The sequence below is a fragment of the Mobula hypostoma genome, chromosome 15 (assembly GCF_963921235.1).
Source record: "Mobula hypostoma chromosome 15, sMobHyp1.1, whole genome shotgun sequence".
Taxonomy (NCBI): Eukaryota; Metazoa; Chordata; class Chondrichthyes; order Myliobatiformes; family Myliobatidae; genus Mobula; species Mobula hypostoma.
The window spans coordinates 55,049,722-55,067,022 of NC_086111.1; the positions used below are offsets into that span (position 1 = coordinate 55,049,722).

General features: G+C 38.8%; 2 protein-coding genes across 2 annotated transcripts in view; one reads left to right on the forward strand and one right to left on the reverse strand.

The window, feature by feature from the left end:
• chdh (choline dehydrogenase) overlaps nucleotides 1-9,109 on the forward strand; it is a 53,045-nt gene extending 43,936 nt beyond the window's left edge. Inside the window, exons 7-9 of the mRNA XM_063068093.1 lie at nucleotides 34-176; nucleotides 7,617-7,719; nucleotides 8,030-9,109. Coding sequence (XP_062924163.1) covers nucleotides 34-176; nucleotides 7,617-7,719; nucleotides 8,030-8,433 — 650 coding nt within the window. The 3' untranslated portion in view covers nucleotides 8,434-9,109. The remainder of the gene's footprint in view (nucleotides 1-33; nucleotides 177-7,616; nucleotides 7,720-8,029) is intronic.
• Nucleotides 9,110-10,767: 1,658 nt separating this feature from the next.
• Nucleotides 10,768-17,301, reverse strand: part of LOC134356872 (voltage-dependent L-type calcium channel subunit alpha-1D-like) — a 395,212-nt gene continuing 388,678 nt past the window's right edge. Inside the window, exons 49-50 of the mRNA XM_063068094.1 lie at nucleotides 15,153-15,473; nucleotides 10,768-13,610 (exon numbers count right to left, since the gene is read on the reverse strand). Of these exons, the coding sequence (XP_062924164.1) occupies nucleotides 13,317-13,610; nucleotides 15,153-15,473 (615 nt within the window). The 3' untranslated portion in view covers nucleotides 10,768-13,316. The remainder of the gene's footprint in view (nucleotides 13,611-15,152; nucleotides 15,474-17,301) is intronic.

Here is a 17,301-nt window from a genome sequence, read left to right on the forward strand (position 1 = left end):
TTAACTTAATGTAGAATATTTTCATTTCTTCAGGTGAGGGAGCGACTGCTCACTTGGAAACTGGTGGGTTTATCAGGAGTCATCCTGGAGTAAGCCATCCTGATATCCAGTTCCATTTTCTGCCGTCGCTGGTGATTGACCACGGGAGAGTCACACCTTACACTGAGGCTTACCAGGTGAGGCTGTTGTGTGCCAGCATGCAAGGCTTCTTAACCGCTCAAAAGCGCTCAACAGAAGTAATCACTGCTAAAGCTACTCAGAAATATAAATAAGAGCTTTATTTTGTATCGAAGGTTCCCAACCTTTTTATGTCATGGACCAAGAGCATTCATTAAGCAGGGGGTCCATGGATCCTGGGCTGAGGAACCCTGGTTTGTATCTTCGGATCACAATGGATTTGACAGAGGTTTCTCACATTCGCCATGTTAACTAATGTAATTAGGAGTTTTTACCATACGGAATGAGAATTATTTTGATTAAAATTTAAATTCAAATAACCGTGATAAATTGTGATACTTCACCATAACAAAACATGGACTTTTCTTTATTTCCTTTTATCTGTAATTTTAATACATCACTGATAAAGAAGTAAATTGTAACACACAATGAAGCTTAATAGTTGTTGGAATGGTTACATTTTGTTTGGTACCCAGGAAAATTGTGCAAACTTTTTGAATGGTTTGTTTTATTTCATGAAGGCAATAATTTTAGGTTTTTTTCCAACTATTTTTTTGTCCAATGAACTGTTTGTCTTCAATCTGATGTGTGTGCGGTCTTTTCTCAGGTTACCTTGAGCTCCTGCAACGTTAGTAACACATGTCCTGTGTTCTTCATGATATAAATCAATTAGTGCAGTTAATTAGATCTCTCTTATTTTTGGAAGCCAAGATTGGCTTTCTTTTTGCTGTCCAGTTCCAGATTTCTGTTTTTGATTGCGGAGTTGGTGGGAAAAGTTTAAGGAATAATATCTATTTTGACCGATTAAGTCTTCAGTTGATTGATTTATTTTACTGCTGTGATCATGAAAGACTGTTCTTTCATAATATCTGTATCAAGTACCTTGCATTCTCTTAGCGAGGGTTTCACAATGACGCTAAGCGGCTGTTTTCAACGCACAGTTCACCTGGTTTAGTTCTTAACATGAAAGCATTGTACACTGAATTGAACTTCAGTGCAAATGCATGCCTAGGGGATCCTCTGCAACTGTTTTCCCAGTGTTAAGCAACAGAAAATATATTAATTTTCTATTGCAGCAACATCAAAGATGATTACCGTGTTGCATTTGATCCAGGGTGATTTTGTGCTGACCTGAAAACTTGACTAGGCTCTTCCTGCCAGCACCCTTGCAATCTTGATGTGACATCTGTGGCAAAAGGCACAGTAGATTTGTGCGTCATTGTGCCTGGGCCCTTGCCCTCGGGGAGGTGGAAGGGTGATGTTGCACCGTGTGCCTGGGGTGTAGATTGTGGAGGTAAGGATTGCCTCTTGTCCCTGGCAGTAGTTCAGTCTCTGTGCTGCACCTCCTTTGGGGGTTGCTGGGCGCCTACGACAGGACTGCGGTGAAAAAGGCGAATGGTATGCTGGCATTCATAGCAAGAGGATTGGAGTACAGGAGCAGGGAGGTACTACTGTAGTTGTGCAAGGCCTTGGTGAGACCACACCTGGAGTATTGTGTGCAGTTTTGGTCCCCTAATCGGAAGAAAGACATTCTTGCCATAGAGGGAGTACAAAGAAGGTTCACCAGATTGATTCCTGGGATGGCAGGACTTTCATATGATGAAAGACTGGATCGACTAGGCTTATACTCTTTGGAATTTAGAAGATTGAGGGGGAGATCTAATTGAAACGTATAAAATTCTAAAGGGATTGGACAGGCTTGATGCAGGAAGATTGTTCCCGATGTTGGGGAAGTCCAGAACGAGGGGTCACGGTTTGAGGATAAAGGGGAAGCCTTTTAGGACCGAGATGAGGAAAAACTTCTTCACACAGAGAGTGGTGAATCTGTGGAATTCTCTGCCACAGGAAACACTTGAGGCCAGTTCATTGGCTATACTTAAGAGGGAGTTAGATATGGCCCTTGTGGCTAAAGGGATCGGGGGTATGGAGAGAAGGCAGGTACAGGGTTCTGAGTTGGATGATCAGCCATGATTGTACTGAATGGCGGTGCTGGCTCGAAGGGCCGAATGGCCTACTCCTGCACCTATTTTCTGTTTCTATGACCTCATTACCCTGGGAGCACACCTGCTCATACACAATGCTGGACTGTGACATGCACATCACTCAGTGACTACTTAATCCTTGGGACCCCCTTCTATGCCCCATTTCAGTCAATGAACCGAATGCACAAAATCCTTTCCCTGGCGGTTACCTATCCTGCTACATCTTGACTTTTAATTCCCACTCTGTGTTCCACCTGAAATAACTGCAGAAACATTGAATGCTACTGCTTTTTTAAAAAATTACACCTTGCTCAGAAAATGAGCAAATGAACTGCTCTAAGCGGTTGTTGGTGGCCCATTGCCCTGTCCTCTGACCCTCCTGGTAGTGACACCCCTCCCGTCTGACCCTCCTGGCAGTGACACCCCTCCCCTCAGACCCTCATTAGTGAGCATCCCTACCCTCAGACCCTCCTGTTAAAGTGTGCACCCTGAGTTAGCCAGGAGATCTTGGAAGGGATAATTTCCGTAGCTTTCATAAAATGTGGGCACAGCAGCAATACTATTTGTGATAGGATGTTAAGAGGAAGATCAGCTATTCAGATACCCTTTACATTTTGCAAAATTTGCCTTATTTGGTCCAAATTTGGAGGTTACAGTTAAACCACCATAATATCAATTCTGATAACAATCAGAATTGTCTGTGTAGCTTTAGCTCTTCTGTTGGAGAAAGTAGATAAAGTAGCAAATAAATACTTATTGTCTCTGCGTGTTCTTCCGCAGATTTATAAATAAATAAATCTGCAAATTTGTAGATAAGGGAAGTGAAAGAATGCTTGAGAAACAATTCTGACAAAATGCTGTCCATCATTTTACGAAGACTTCTGACTTCAGCAGTTATCAGTAGAAATATACCTGGGTTGTAAACAATTTCAAATTGCTGTACTCTTGGCTCTGCTAAGCAAGTGCTTTCATTTATCTTCCATTTTCCTTTGGTTGAACTGCATTAGAGTCCAAGGTACTTCTTTGAGAAAGTTTACATGGCAGGCTGTTAAAACAACAGAGAAAAGTCCTATTGGGGGCAGTATTCTTTTTTCTAGTTTGTGATGAGCAGAATAAAGTGGGTTCAGATGGCATGAACATTGATTTCTGCAACTTCTGGTAATTTATTCTCCTCCCCCCTTCCCTCTTAATCTCCCCAATCTGACCTCCCCCCCCCCCCCAAACTTTCCCTCTAGTTTTATTAACAGCTGTGCGGACCAACCATTGTTCTGAGCAGGAAATTTTTACACTGCCTGAAAACTGCACAGCATTTTATATTAACATTATGTAGAAGAAGATTCCAACTGTGTGGCAACAAAGGCTATGTGCACGGGAGCATTGCAGTTAGTGCACAACCACACACTTGTGAAACTTAGAGGGAATAGTGCCCCCCTTTACTTCTCCTCCTCAACTGCCTATTACTTTCTCCTGGTGCCTCTTTTCCTTTCCTATCTCCTGTCATCTAATCTCCTCGTATTAGATTCCTTCTTCTCCAGCCCATTGCCTTTTCCACCTATTACCTCCAGCTTTTTACTTCATCCATCTTTCCCCCACCCAAATGACTTCACCTATCACATTATAGCTTGTTCTTCTTCCCCTCCCCCAGCCTTTTTATTCTGGCATCTTCCCCCTGTTCCTTTCCAGTCCTGATGAAGTGCCTTGCCCCGAAACGACGACTGTTTAGCTGTTTGACCTGCTGAGTTTGCATGTGTTGCTCTGGATTTCGAGCATTGGAAGACTCTCTTGTGATTATCACATCAGCGACTGTACCTTTAGCTCTAAAGCACTTTGTGATGCCTTCAAATTGTGTGATGCACCACTTTACTGAGTACAAAGGGAAAATTGGCAAGGTTATGATAATCTGAAACTATGGTTTTACCTTCTTTCACTGGAGGAGCATAGGAATAAGGTTAAAGGTTACCCCATGGTTAATCTTCTCTCAGCTGCCAACCTCTGTTTCAGTTAATAAATTACACCCATTCATGTTTACAGCAAGTACTGTAATGAGTTAATACATTGTAATGGCCATTCAGATACTGTTGAATTTCATCTGAACATACTCAGTGACCTTGGGTCATGTGCCTGGACAGCCATGGTTGTGATTTGTTTGCATCTGACCTCTTCAGTGGTGGGCACATCCATCGTTTTCCAACCTTACAGTTTTAAATTGAGAAGGTGACAAGAGGTGAGGCAAATCTCACCCTGGTGTATGTGTGTTAAATCCTGTAAGTGTCCTGATGATCTCCAACTTTGAAAGATGTCTTAAATTTTTTGATTGAATTCCTAAGAATATTTCTTTAGAATCATACTCTGAGTTCAGCAGTTCTATCACAAGAACACGTTGATGGTGGCATTCAAAAACCCATTGGCCAAGCAAGACCTAAAAATTGACCCAAAGTTAAAGAAAAAGTGTTTTTTGTTCTATTTTAATTTGTTAGATGTCAGAAGATGTCATTAATTGTGTTTACAAAGGTGTTCTGTAGATACAGACCCATAATCGAAAGTGGTGTCACAGGTAGATAGGGTTGTAAAGAAAGCTTTTGGCACATTGGCCTTCATAAATCAGAGCACTGAGTACCAGCAATTGAGATGTTATGTTGAAGTTTTATCAGACATAGCTGGTGCCGAATTTTGACTATTGAGTACAGTTCTGGTCACCTACTTATAGGAAAGATGCCGATAAGCTTGAAAGAGTGAAGAGAAAATTTACAAATATGCTTTCAGGACTTGATCCGAGTTACAGAGAAAGGCTGAATGGATTAGGACTTTATTCCCTGGAGCGTAGGAGAATTAAGAGGAGCTCTTATAGAACTATACAAATTTTTAAGGGGTATCGGTAAGCATTTTCCCCTCAAGTTGGTGGGACTGGTATCAGAGGTCATAGGTTTAGGGTGAAAGGTGAAATATTTAAAGGGAACCTGAGGGGGAATTGTCTTCACTCAGAAAGGTGAACAAATATGCAATAAGTTACCTGTGGAAGTGACGGATGCCTCTTCAACTGAAACTTTTAAGAGAAGTTTGGCTTGGTACATGGATGAGAGGGTAACGGAAGGCTTTGGTCCTGGTGTGAGTAGCTAGGAAGAAGTGGCAAAACAGGTCAGCATGGGCCAAAGAGCCTGTTTATGTGCTGTAGTGCTCTATGACTAGAAAGATTTGGATACTTTGGAAGGTTGCTTCAGATGTTTAAATCCTCACAGTGAGACAAACAATTTTTTTCACTTTAGAAGAAATAGTGCCAGTTAATTCAAATGAAGTTTATCTTTTATTCAATCTTTCTGTAAGGGCCTTTATTGAAAAGTATGTGTTTCTTCGTAATGTAAGGGACTAATCATTGTCTGGAAAACTTAAACATTTTTGGCAACTTCATTCTCAATTTTATCATCAGGCTGCACATAGTCTGGCATGGTTTTCTCATTTTGAGCTCTCAGTAAAAATCAGTATAGGCCAACGTAGAATAACTTCATGTATGGTATTAAGCAAAATTGAGTGAGAGTATATTGTTTTCATTTCAATTGTTTGAACCTTAAGCTGTTGGTATTGACAGTAATTGGATACACTGATTTGAAATGTTTACTGAGACGAATGATTAAATGCAAGAGATGAAGGTTAAGATTAAACCAAGGTGGTGATAATTGCAAGTTTATTAAGATTATTATGTGAGTCAATTAGGTTGATATCAGATACCATATTGGATAAATCTAGAAGGAATTGTGTCAAGTGTGCTGTTTCTCTGAAATGCCCTCAGGAAATTCACCATTCAGAAAACTAATTAGGAAAATAAAATCAAGTCACAAATGAATCATTGTGAATACAGTACCTTTTGAAAGTTCATGACCCCATTTAGTAGTTCTTTATTTAAGAGTGTTCTGAAAATTGGATTGATTGGAAGTGTTATCCGGCACTACTACATTATGTAAGAGCTTGGCAGACTTCCTACTGTTCTGAGAGATGGACGTAAAAACATTAGAGCATTGTGTATGAGACGTGACTATTATTTACTGGGAACAACACACACAAAATGCCGGAGGAACTCAGCAGTTCAGGCATAAATGAATAAACAGTCAACGTAAAAAAGGTGTTGGCCCGAAATGTCAACTGTTTATTCATCTCCATAGATGCTGCCTGACCAGAGTTCCTCCAGCATTTTGTGTGTTGCTTTGGACTATCAGCATCTGCAGACCTTCTTGTGTTTATTATCTACTGGGACCTGTTCTGAAACCTCACTGGAAGAGCAGTGTACCTTTGGAATAACTTCAACCTGCATGCCACATGCCATTGTTTCATCCATATCACCCAAGTGCATTTGTGCAAAAAGGTTAGGTGCAGTTTATTATAAAAGCTGGAGCTGACAGTGATTGTTAAGAATATATTTTTTGAGAATCTATTTTCTACCTCAAGACCGGCTTTGTAAATTCTTGTTTTAAATGTATAGATAGATACTGTTCTAAGTTTACTTTAGCATGAAGATAAAGGAGACTGCAGATGAACTCAGAAAAACAATACACTAAGAACTCAGTGGGTCAAGAAGAGGCCTCTGTGACTGAGGCAGGGTCGTGACATGAAATATCAAAGTGTACCTTCAGCTTTTATAGATGCTACTTGACCCATTGTGTTCTTCCAGTGTTCTGTTTTTTTTTACTGTTCCAAGTTTATTTTAGCCTTTGGTGCAGGCTGTAGATCACACCTTAACAGACAGAATGATGGGTAAGTTGTAACTGGTAAATCCGTTACTGTAGTAGATGTAACATAGGCTCCTGTACCTCCTTCCTTCGGTCCCACACCACCAGATTTGGGAACAGTTATTACCCTACAACCATCAGGTTCCTGAACCAGTGTGAATAACTTCATTCACCTCAACACCGGACTGATTTCACAACCTAAGGATTCACTTTCACGTTCTCTATACCTCATGTTCTCAATATTATTTTACTCACTGCCCATTACACCGCTGGTGTTTAGGGCAGCAATTGAAGGTTTATTTTATTCTTTGCTGTTTCCGTAATAGTTTTGCTTGAGCAGTCAGGTTGTCAGCCCTGAGCTGAAACCCCAAACCGGGAAAACCAGTGGATCTCTCTCAGTCTGGCCTCTACCCTTTGACCTGTTTGGCATGGGTGACCCTACCAAGAACCAAAGCATAAGGTCCTGACAACTTAGTTCTCCGGGTCACTGAGGCATGCAAACCTCCAAAGCATGACAAGGTTAAAGGCCTCTTGGAGGATTTACTTACTTACTTATTATTATTTGTTTTTTCTGTTTGTCTTCTTTTACACATTAATCGTCAGTCTTTGTTTTTCATTGGTTTGGTTGGCAATTCTTTGTTCTACTGTGAATGCTTGCAAGAAAGTGAATCTTAGTGTAGTGTATGGTGATATATGAATTTTCATTAAAATTTACTTTAAATTCTGTAACTTTTGTTAGGTACATGTGGGTCCAATGAGGCCCACAAGTGTGGGCTGGTTGAAGCTCAAGAATGCAAATCCTAAAGAACACCCAATTATTGAACCAAACTACTTGTCTACAGGTAATATTTTGTATCAGTTATAAAGATTCATCTTGTGTGCCCAATTCAATAAATATATTTGCTAGTGAGGCATGATTTAAGAGTCAATGTTCTTTGAGAATGCCTCTCATCTCTTGTGTGACTCCCATATTGTGTGGCTTCTAAATTTTCAACATAAAACTAGCGTGCATTTTGAATTATATGATGAAAGTTATAGAATTCTGCACTTATTAATCATGAAATGTGGATTTTGCCATATGTATACTTTGTACATTTTCACTAAATTACTTATAGATCTAACTTTTGTATTCCTTAATTATTCATTTTGCAGAAACTGACGTATGGGAACTCTGCCAGTCAGTGAAGTTAAGCAGAGAGATTTTTGCCCAAAAGGCCTTTGATAAGTTCCGTGGTCCAGAAATTGCTCCTGGCAGCCATGTGCAGACAGACAAGGAAATTGATGCTTTTGTGAGAGAGAAAGCTGATAGTGCCTACCATCCATCCTGCACCTGTAAAATGGGACAACCTTCAGATCCTATGGCAGTGGTCGACCCAGAAACGAGAGTTATAGGGTTAGAGAATTTACGGGTTGTGGATTCTTCTATAATGCCCAGTATTGTAAGTGGTAACTTAAATTCACCTACAATTATGTTGGCAGAGAAGGCTGCTGACATAATCAGGGGACGTCCAGCACTATGTGACAAGGATGTTCCTTTTTTTAAACCCAGATCCTAGGCACTTGATTTAAAATAAAGCATGCCACACGATAAGACTACTTTCTTCATACTTTATGTTCCCATTTCAAAAAAATAGATTTTGTACAATGTAAATGAGCAAAATCTGAATAATTGTAAATAAACTATTGGATACAAAGTAGTTAACATTTTGAATCTAGTTTTGTATCCTTCATGTTTTTCTTTAAATCATGGTTAAATCAAGAATTAAATTTACTCGTTTTTGATTCTTTTGTGTCTGGTGTCATGATTATGGTTGGACTCGGACCAAGTTAATTTAATTTATAGTTTAATTGGGTATTATTCCTGAATAGATTATTCATTCATTTATTATTATTATTATGGCTTGAGTCAAAATTGAGGCTGACTTGTAATACTCACACATCTAAAAAGACTGAGCCATAATATTGCATATAACCATCTTTCTGCTTTAAGTGTCTTGAAATAAGATTTAATTATGAGTTATACACAGCTAAACTGTTTCTTTTTTAAAGTTACATTTTTTTCCAAGTAATATTGAATGCACATACTATGTAGCCTGTCTGCAATAACTTTGAACTCAAGATAGAAATAGACAACATTAAAAACGTTTTAAATTTGTCTTTGTAGATGTTTTCAACTGCTAGTATTGTTTGGCAAATAAAGTGATTGGAAAGATTTTTAAAAATGCATATCAAAGTATTCTTCTAAGTTTCTTTTTATTGTGAATGGCATAATGGATATCTGCAATACAAGCGGAGTGGTTTGGGGTCATCTGTTGAAATGATGGATTTCTGAACCACTGATAACTACACAACAGAGGTGGAATATTCAGGCTCCAAAAGGCAAATTCTGAGACAATTTTTCCTTGCTGGTTGATGGAGAGGGAAAAACAAACGTCTTTTAACTGATGAGTTTGACATCTAGTGGGATATGAATGGATGAGTATGCTGTCTATTCAAGGGCTTTGTCCCATAGGCAGGTAATGATGTTGCTAGACCTCCACTAGGTAACATTGTTCTGTTTCTAACATGAAAATGTTGTTGTTCTGTTTGTTATTCTCCTCAGTAGTATGTCTTTTATGAGGGGAAGAAATTTGAACATTTATGACAGAAAACTGGACAAGTCATCCCTCATCAGTTTTAGATGCACCACTGAAACAGACTCTGCAAATTGTTAAATGCCTTTTCCAGGATCATCCTAAGAACCCAAAATAATCACAGTTAATCTCTGTGCTAACCTCCTCTGAAACCACTCTGCTCTGCCTTTGTCCTCCACCCTCAGAGTGACCTGTAAACATTAATGTCACTTAAAGTGTGATCATTCAGCTGACTCTTCTTCCTTAGTGGGATAAGCTATTTTTAAATGTTTCCCCTGCTTGAAATCTAGTTTCTCTGTTGTACCACCTCTTATCAAAGTCCCACTCCCTCTATCCTATTTTATAACTAACCACCTGACTTTTCTTCTAATCACCTTTGTAAGTTGATGTGATAATCATTCCTTTACTGTGGTAGTAACTCCTCTCCTGCAAAAACATTGAAACCTTAACTTGAAGTAGACCCATTGAATCCTATCACCCAATATAGTCCCTCAAATTATTTGGCTCAAAACTAATCAGAACCTTTATTGTAAATTCTTCATTCTTGTTTTCATACTCCTCCGTAGTCTAATCTCGCAAAGACTCTGCAAATTCATACACCACCCTGTAATCTCTATCTTCCTCCAACTATGGATGCGGAAGCTTCTCAACTTTTTCTCTTGATACTTATGCCATCACCAACTGAACTCTTTAACTCTGAATCTTTTATTTTTCTTTATAACAGTCTTTAAAACTGACACTATGACCCATATCCATTTTGGAGGTGGCTTTGCTTCATGAAAAATGGTTTAGAACATTAAAGGTCCTTTTCATGGAAGCAATGCAGTGACAAACAGGCCATTATTTAAAATACATGAAGAAAACTGGTCTTTTCATAAATTTGCATTCAGGCTTCTAAATTTAACATTATAGTTGGCTGAGAATTTTCAGTGGTCTAAGGTACTTGACTGAAATTGGTAAACAATCTAGATGTGCACATTTAAGAAGTCTACTGAAATTTGACATAGAATTTAGGTAAAAATTGTGTCTCACTTCGTTGTACCAGGCTTGGTTGTTACCTTTAAGGCCATCAGTTAGCAACAAAGCTGATAAGTAGAAAGCAACTGAGTCAGAATGGAGTTTTTAATCATGCACATCCAGCAGACCTGGAGTAATCATTCTAGGCCTATGTCAAAAAAAAACAAAATACAACCACACTAATCCAAAACACCATCTAATTTATACCAGTTTCGAATATATATAGTCATTTTCTGGGAGACTTGTTTATTATGTACAGGATAAGGTAATGTCTTAGCCCATACATTCTTTTTATTCATTAAGACAAATATGTTTGGTTTGTACATGCTCTAAATTGAGTTGGGCAGCAACAACAGATATCTTAAAGAATTTTAAATGTGGCAGGCACATTCGAACAACAATAGGCTGTACAAGATAACTGAAAACAAAATTTACAGGAACTGTAATCCAGTCATGAAATGCTGACTTGCATTTTTGTGAAAAGTTAGTTTATAGTATCTACTATGGAAGTACAGCAGGAATAAAAAGTCGGGATTAAAGGTCAACTAGAGAAATTTCTTGTTTTGCCCATTATTTTAATAATAATAACTGTTCTGGCTTGTCTAGTGAGAAATCAACTAAATTTTACTCTGGTTTGAATAGTTTCAACTTACAGAAATATACACTATTTTTATGTACATTTCCAGCACACTGGTATGGTAGAATGGAAAATACGGCTACAGAGCTTATGGTACCATACATACAATCACAAAATAGTACAACCTTATAAACTGAATATACAAATACTGTACTACACAAAAGGCTTATTTCATATAAAAGTAGTCATGAAGGTTGAACAGAAGGAAACAGTTATGCAATCATAGATTGCCATAATCAGTGAACTGAAGATCAAGAACACCCTCCTTGGGGATGGAATAAAAACTATTTAAAACCCTATTTATCCCTGACTGAGGTAAAACATCTTGTTTTTGTTTATTAGTAGTAGAATATACACAAGTGTTTAAAATGTGTACAGTTTAAAAGATTCTAGTGGCCGCTGCTAGTAATGTACCTGCAACTGAACAGGCCATTATTTAAAATACATAAAAAAGCATCTGAAAATGTACATTGAAAAAAGTGTCTTCAGTTAATTAAGAAAGACCTGCTCCATGGCATAGTTTCTGCAATGGAAAACGTGTGCAAATGAACACATTTGGTTAAATTAAAAGCATAAAATACTGATGCACATGTTGATAATACCTCATTTGAAGAATCATTACTACAGGAACTTGACCCTTCAGTTGCATGCATTTGTAGTTCTCAGCAAAATATTGCAAATGCTGGTAATTACAAAAACATTTAGCCCACCTCATTCTCTGCAGCCCCATTATAAGCTATTGATGTCATGAGAAATTGTATACAAGATATGCAAAAATCAGATTGTTTTACTGAAACCACTATGATTTCTTTTTGAAGAATCCCTTGTCTGATTCAACTGAAACTTACTCAAAATGATTTTGCTTCAGAACAGCAATGTAGTTTTCAGTAAATGGGTCAGGCAGTGACAATTGCTAATTACTACAAGTGATTTAGAAAGGATGAAAAACGTACCAAGAATAATATTTTTAAATATTTATAATTCCAAGTAAGAGTGCAAATAAATTATCTTTGCATATCCTGTGTAAAGTTAGGTTTATATTTTATTTTAATTTAAAAACTGTTTGCCAAAGTCATTTTTTTCCCTTTGGCTCCAGACTTAGCTCAAAACTCTGAAATTAATCTTGAATCATACACAAAGAAAAGGCAGCTCTATCAGTACAATTACTTATGAATTTGTACTTCTATTAAAAATAACAAGAATCTATAGAATTTGTGATGATAAATTTGAACCATAAATATTGCTGCTTATCTTTTACAGTACCAGGATTACAAAATATAGAACATCTCTTTACAAATACAAATTTGTTATATGTTACAACCATGTACAGTTTGTTTATTTTGCAAGAAAAGCAGTTTATAAGCTTCAAATTAACCTTACAAAGAAAATGAATATCTTTCATATTTCCAGTGTAATCTGCTCATAAAGTCTCTTAGTTGGCAGAAGATTAAGTTCCCTCCATAGCTGATGTAAAAAGACAAAAAAAAAAGAGATGTATCCTTGGTAAACTCACAATAAAATAGTTAAGGTGAAAAAAACTGCAATTTTTGCCCATGAAAAATAATACTTTGAGATTTGCTGCAGAATGTTAAAAAACTTCAGAATGGTTCATATTTCTGAAAATCAGAAGATATGTTTTATAATTTTAAATATTTTGATATGCCATCACTTGCTCCCAGCCAAAAGTCCAAATGTATTTCTGAGGTAACAACATGTCATATTTGATTGTCATCACCTTTATAATATTTTCCTTTTAACTACAAGCATCACTATAGAAATAATATACTTCTTCCTTCCAAACAAAAGGGTGCACGTTGCTTTGACTGAGAATGCCTCTAGCCTTGTATGATTAAATTATGGCTTCATCTTACAATTTTCTCCTTGGTCCTCAGTTTGTCTGTGCATGCCAGTTTGTTGATTGGCTCATACCTCTTCTATTTGACCACATTATCATCAGATCATACTGCTGTACTTGAGAACAAAATAGAGGTTATTTGATCAGATTGTCACCAATTAGGACTTTTACTTATAAGAGTGCAGAATCACATGGAAGTCACTCTATTGGTTACCTGACCTAGTTAGTGCCATAAGAATTTCTTGACTATGAGGCACTTCCTTAATTTTTGTATAAATGATTATTCCATACCAAATGCTATAAAGTAGTGATGCATATCATTTCATCTCCTAGGTCCTCTTCATAGATACCAGTGTCTGGTTCCTCATCACTGTATCCAAAGCCATAGTCCTGTAGCTCATAGTCACGCCTATTTTTAATGGAAAGTAGATCTCCAGTAGTTCCGTTGTGAAGACCGCCATTTAATAAACTGCTTGCTGCACTTTCCATTTCATCAATTGTCATGTCACAGGCATCTGCAAGTTCATGTTTTGTAACTGAAACAAATTTGGGATCTCTTGCATAACGCCCAAGACCTTCTGATATTAGAACCTTTAAAACAGAAAGCAATACTTACTAGCATCATGAAAAATTTGATTTAAAAATAGTAATTAAAGCAAGCACTTCTGTTGTGATTTTCTTTTCTAGTGTATTTTAATAGCCCCCAGATTAAAAATAAGAGATATACAGACACTTATGAGGGGATTTGAATAATTAGTAATTCAGACAAGAAAATACTCTGTTGTAATGAAGAAGAGTGGGCTATCAGCTCTTAGAGCAGTTCTTGGGTCATCTTCTAACTCAATTCTATCCTCTGCCCTTAACCTGTATTAATAAATCTCTTACTGCCTGTCTTGAAAGACTGTGGTCTGTGGTTAGAGTAGGTCCATTGATAATCAACCACAGTTATGCTAGATATATGCAGTAAGATATTGGCAGTAGAATAGTCTCTACTGTCTATTGCTGGGACCCCACGTAGAGCATTAGACCCCAGTACTGCTGGGATGCCCAAGCGTTCTACAGGGAACTAGCACATGGATCTTCTAGGGCAGCACTGGAAATCCACTGATTTCAATGGGGCTTCCAGGGTTGCAGATTAGGAAGTAAGGGGGAAGACAAGTTATTTTACCTTAGTTTAATCCTCTAATTATTTTTAAGTATTTTCAATTAACCTTGCTGCTTAGATATTTATAGTTTTTAAACATGAAAAGTAAAACCAAATTACCTTGACAGCAGTTTCCCTATCCTAACCTGAAAGTAACCACATTATCATCGTAATTATGTGCCATGTTGTATGACGTAGGCGATCATGGTCTCATGACCATGTTTATTCTTGGCAAATTTTCTACAGAAAAGGCTTGCGATTGCCCTCTTCTGGGCAGTGATCTTCTGGGTGACTCCAGCCATTATCAATACTCTTCTGAGATCGTCTGCGATGCATACCCAGGACTTGTGATATGCACCAGCTACTCAAACGACCATCTACCACCTGCTCTTATGGCCTCATGTGACCCTGATCTGGGGGGTGTGGGGGGGGGAGAGAGGAGAATAAGCAGGTTTTACAGAGTGACCTGCAGGCTAGCAGAGGAAAGGAGTGCCTTACACCTCCTTTGGCAGAGACCTTTCTCCAAGCTGTCAACCATACATTACCCTTTAAAAATTATTACCAATTTTTGTGCACAGGGAGTTATTTAAATAGCTGCAATTTGTACCATGCAGCTCAAAAACTCAAAATACGAAAGCATCTTGTATGCTTTTAAACATTTTTGTCATAACTATATCAGGAAAAGGTTGTGTTAAGAAGTAAAACAATATATTCTAGTTCTTTCTACTTAAATCATTTGTAATGTTGATTGATTGTAATTTAGTAATGCAGACCGCTGCTAATGACTCAATGTTTTAAATCAATGTAAACGCTGGACATTGTCCTTTAGAGAGCAATGGTGAAAGGATGAAATTAACAAAATATAGCAGCAGGCTTCATTGCCTTTTATTAAGGTCGATTAGGCACATAGAGTACCTTGTGCGACTTCACATCCAGTTTATCATTGTTGCTGAAACTCTACCATCACACAAAAAGTTTCTGATACTTACAGCTTCCACCAGGCTGTCTGCGCTTCCTCGTTTTTCGTGGTACCGTTGTAGGAAGCTATTTGGGACGGCTAACTTTGTTGGAGTATATGTTTTATATGGAATGTCATCATCTTCTGTATACCAAGAGCTTCTGTTCATTGAGCGAAAGCTACCATTCATATTTTCCCTGGAATCAACACGATCTACGCGGATCAGGGGTGTGTAGTAAGGTGAGCGCTCTTTGCTGGGTGGTGTAGCTGGAGGTGTTGCCCAGGAACGTGTTGATCGTGCTGGTGAGAGCCTCCTACTTTTGTATGAGTCCATTCCTGCCACAGCCATAACCTGTTTGTTCACATGGGAAAAAATGAATTGTGCAGATCTGCAAACTTCATAATTACTCCACAAACCAACTAAATTTAGAATAAAACAGAAAATTATGAAAACTAACAGCAAGTTGGGCAGCATCTGTGGGAAGAGAGAAACAGGTGAAGTTTCAGAGCAGTAAATTTTCATCAGAGTAGTGTCCTGATGAAGGTCTTGGCCCAAAACGCCGATTATTTATTCCCTCCAGACATGCCATCTGACCTGTCGAGTTCCTCCAGGATTTTGTGTACAGTGCTGAAGATTTCTAGCATTTGCAGAATTTCTTATGTTTAGAATTTAAGTAGCTTATCTCCCCTTCCCTTTGAGATGCATTATAGTTCCAAACAAAGACTTCAAGTATTGAATGTCACATCAAATTTCAAACTGTTATTTAATGCAAGATGGGCCTTATTCCAGAACTGTTCCTAATGAATGACTGCAAGTTTATAAAGAAAAAGGGCACCATGGTAGTGCAGTGGTTAGCGCAACGCTATTACAGCTCAGAGTTCGGGGTTGAATTGTGACATTGAAAGGTATTTATATGTTCTCCCTGTGAACGCAAGGGTTTCCTCTGGGTGCTCTGGTAACCTCCCACAGCTCAAAGTGGTCACAATTACAGTAACTGGTTATTGTAAATGGAGCTCATTATCCGAGCATCACAATGGGTGGTCGGCAGGAAACGCTTGAAGAATGGGCTGCATCTTCCTCCAGTCGGGGCGTACATGGATGACATGACCACAATAACAACAACAAAAGCATGCAAACAAACTACAATGCTGCATCTGTGGCTGGACAAAGATAACATCAGAGAAGGGGCTTAAGATCCACCGGGGCAGGAAAAAGTGCCCGAGGCAGCTCAGCGAGGGGCCTCTCATTGACTATTACCTTCTAAGAGGTAGATCAAATCAGTCAAGTGAAGCCCAGTGGCAGGACAAACACCACAGTCCACAGGGTATCAGCACCCCAGGCAAAGCTCAGCCAAGCACAGATCCACCAATGGACACGAGTCCAGAGCCCAACCAGCCATGGCCAGCAGCAGAAAGGAAGATGAAAGGATGGAAGCCCCAAATCTTGTGGCCTAAATCCTGCCAGAAGAATGAGTGGGAGATCATCAACACAGACCCAGTCCATCTTCTAGAAGGACTGAAGGGAAGTGTGGAAAGAAAACTGGAGAAGTGGGGAGACACCATATACAGCTATAAGGTAGGGAGACTTGGAGTGAAAAAACAGAGGGCACAGAAGGAACCTTCAGTCCAGCCTAAGTCTAGGAGACAGCAGGAAATTGAAAGACTGGTGAAGAAAAGGAAACAGTGGAGGAAATCCACAGAAGGAGAAAGGAAAGGACTCGAGGTATTACAAGCAGAAATAAAGCAGCGCTTGACAAAGCTGCAAAGAGCAGAAAGCTTGAGAAAACAAAATAAGAGGAAAGAACGGGCGAGGGCAAGCTTTTACAGAGACCCTTACAAGTTCGTCAAAAGCCTTTTTGACAAGAAGAGTGGGGTCTTTAGAGTACCTGTGAGGGAACTGGAGGAGCACCTGAGGAAGACCCACTCTGATAGCCAAAGGCATGAGCCAGTCACCATTCCAAATGACATGCCACCAATCCACCCACCTGAGCACCAGATGGACGTAAGGCCCCCTACATGGAGGGAGGTGGAAAATAAAGATAAACGAGCAAGATCAGCATCAGCTCCAGGGCCCAATGGCGTCTATACAGAACACCCTCGGCGTTCTGAAATACCTCTGGAATCTAATGAAGGTGGCATGGGGGAAAGGAATTATACCTAAGGCATGATGAAGGGTGGGA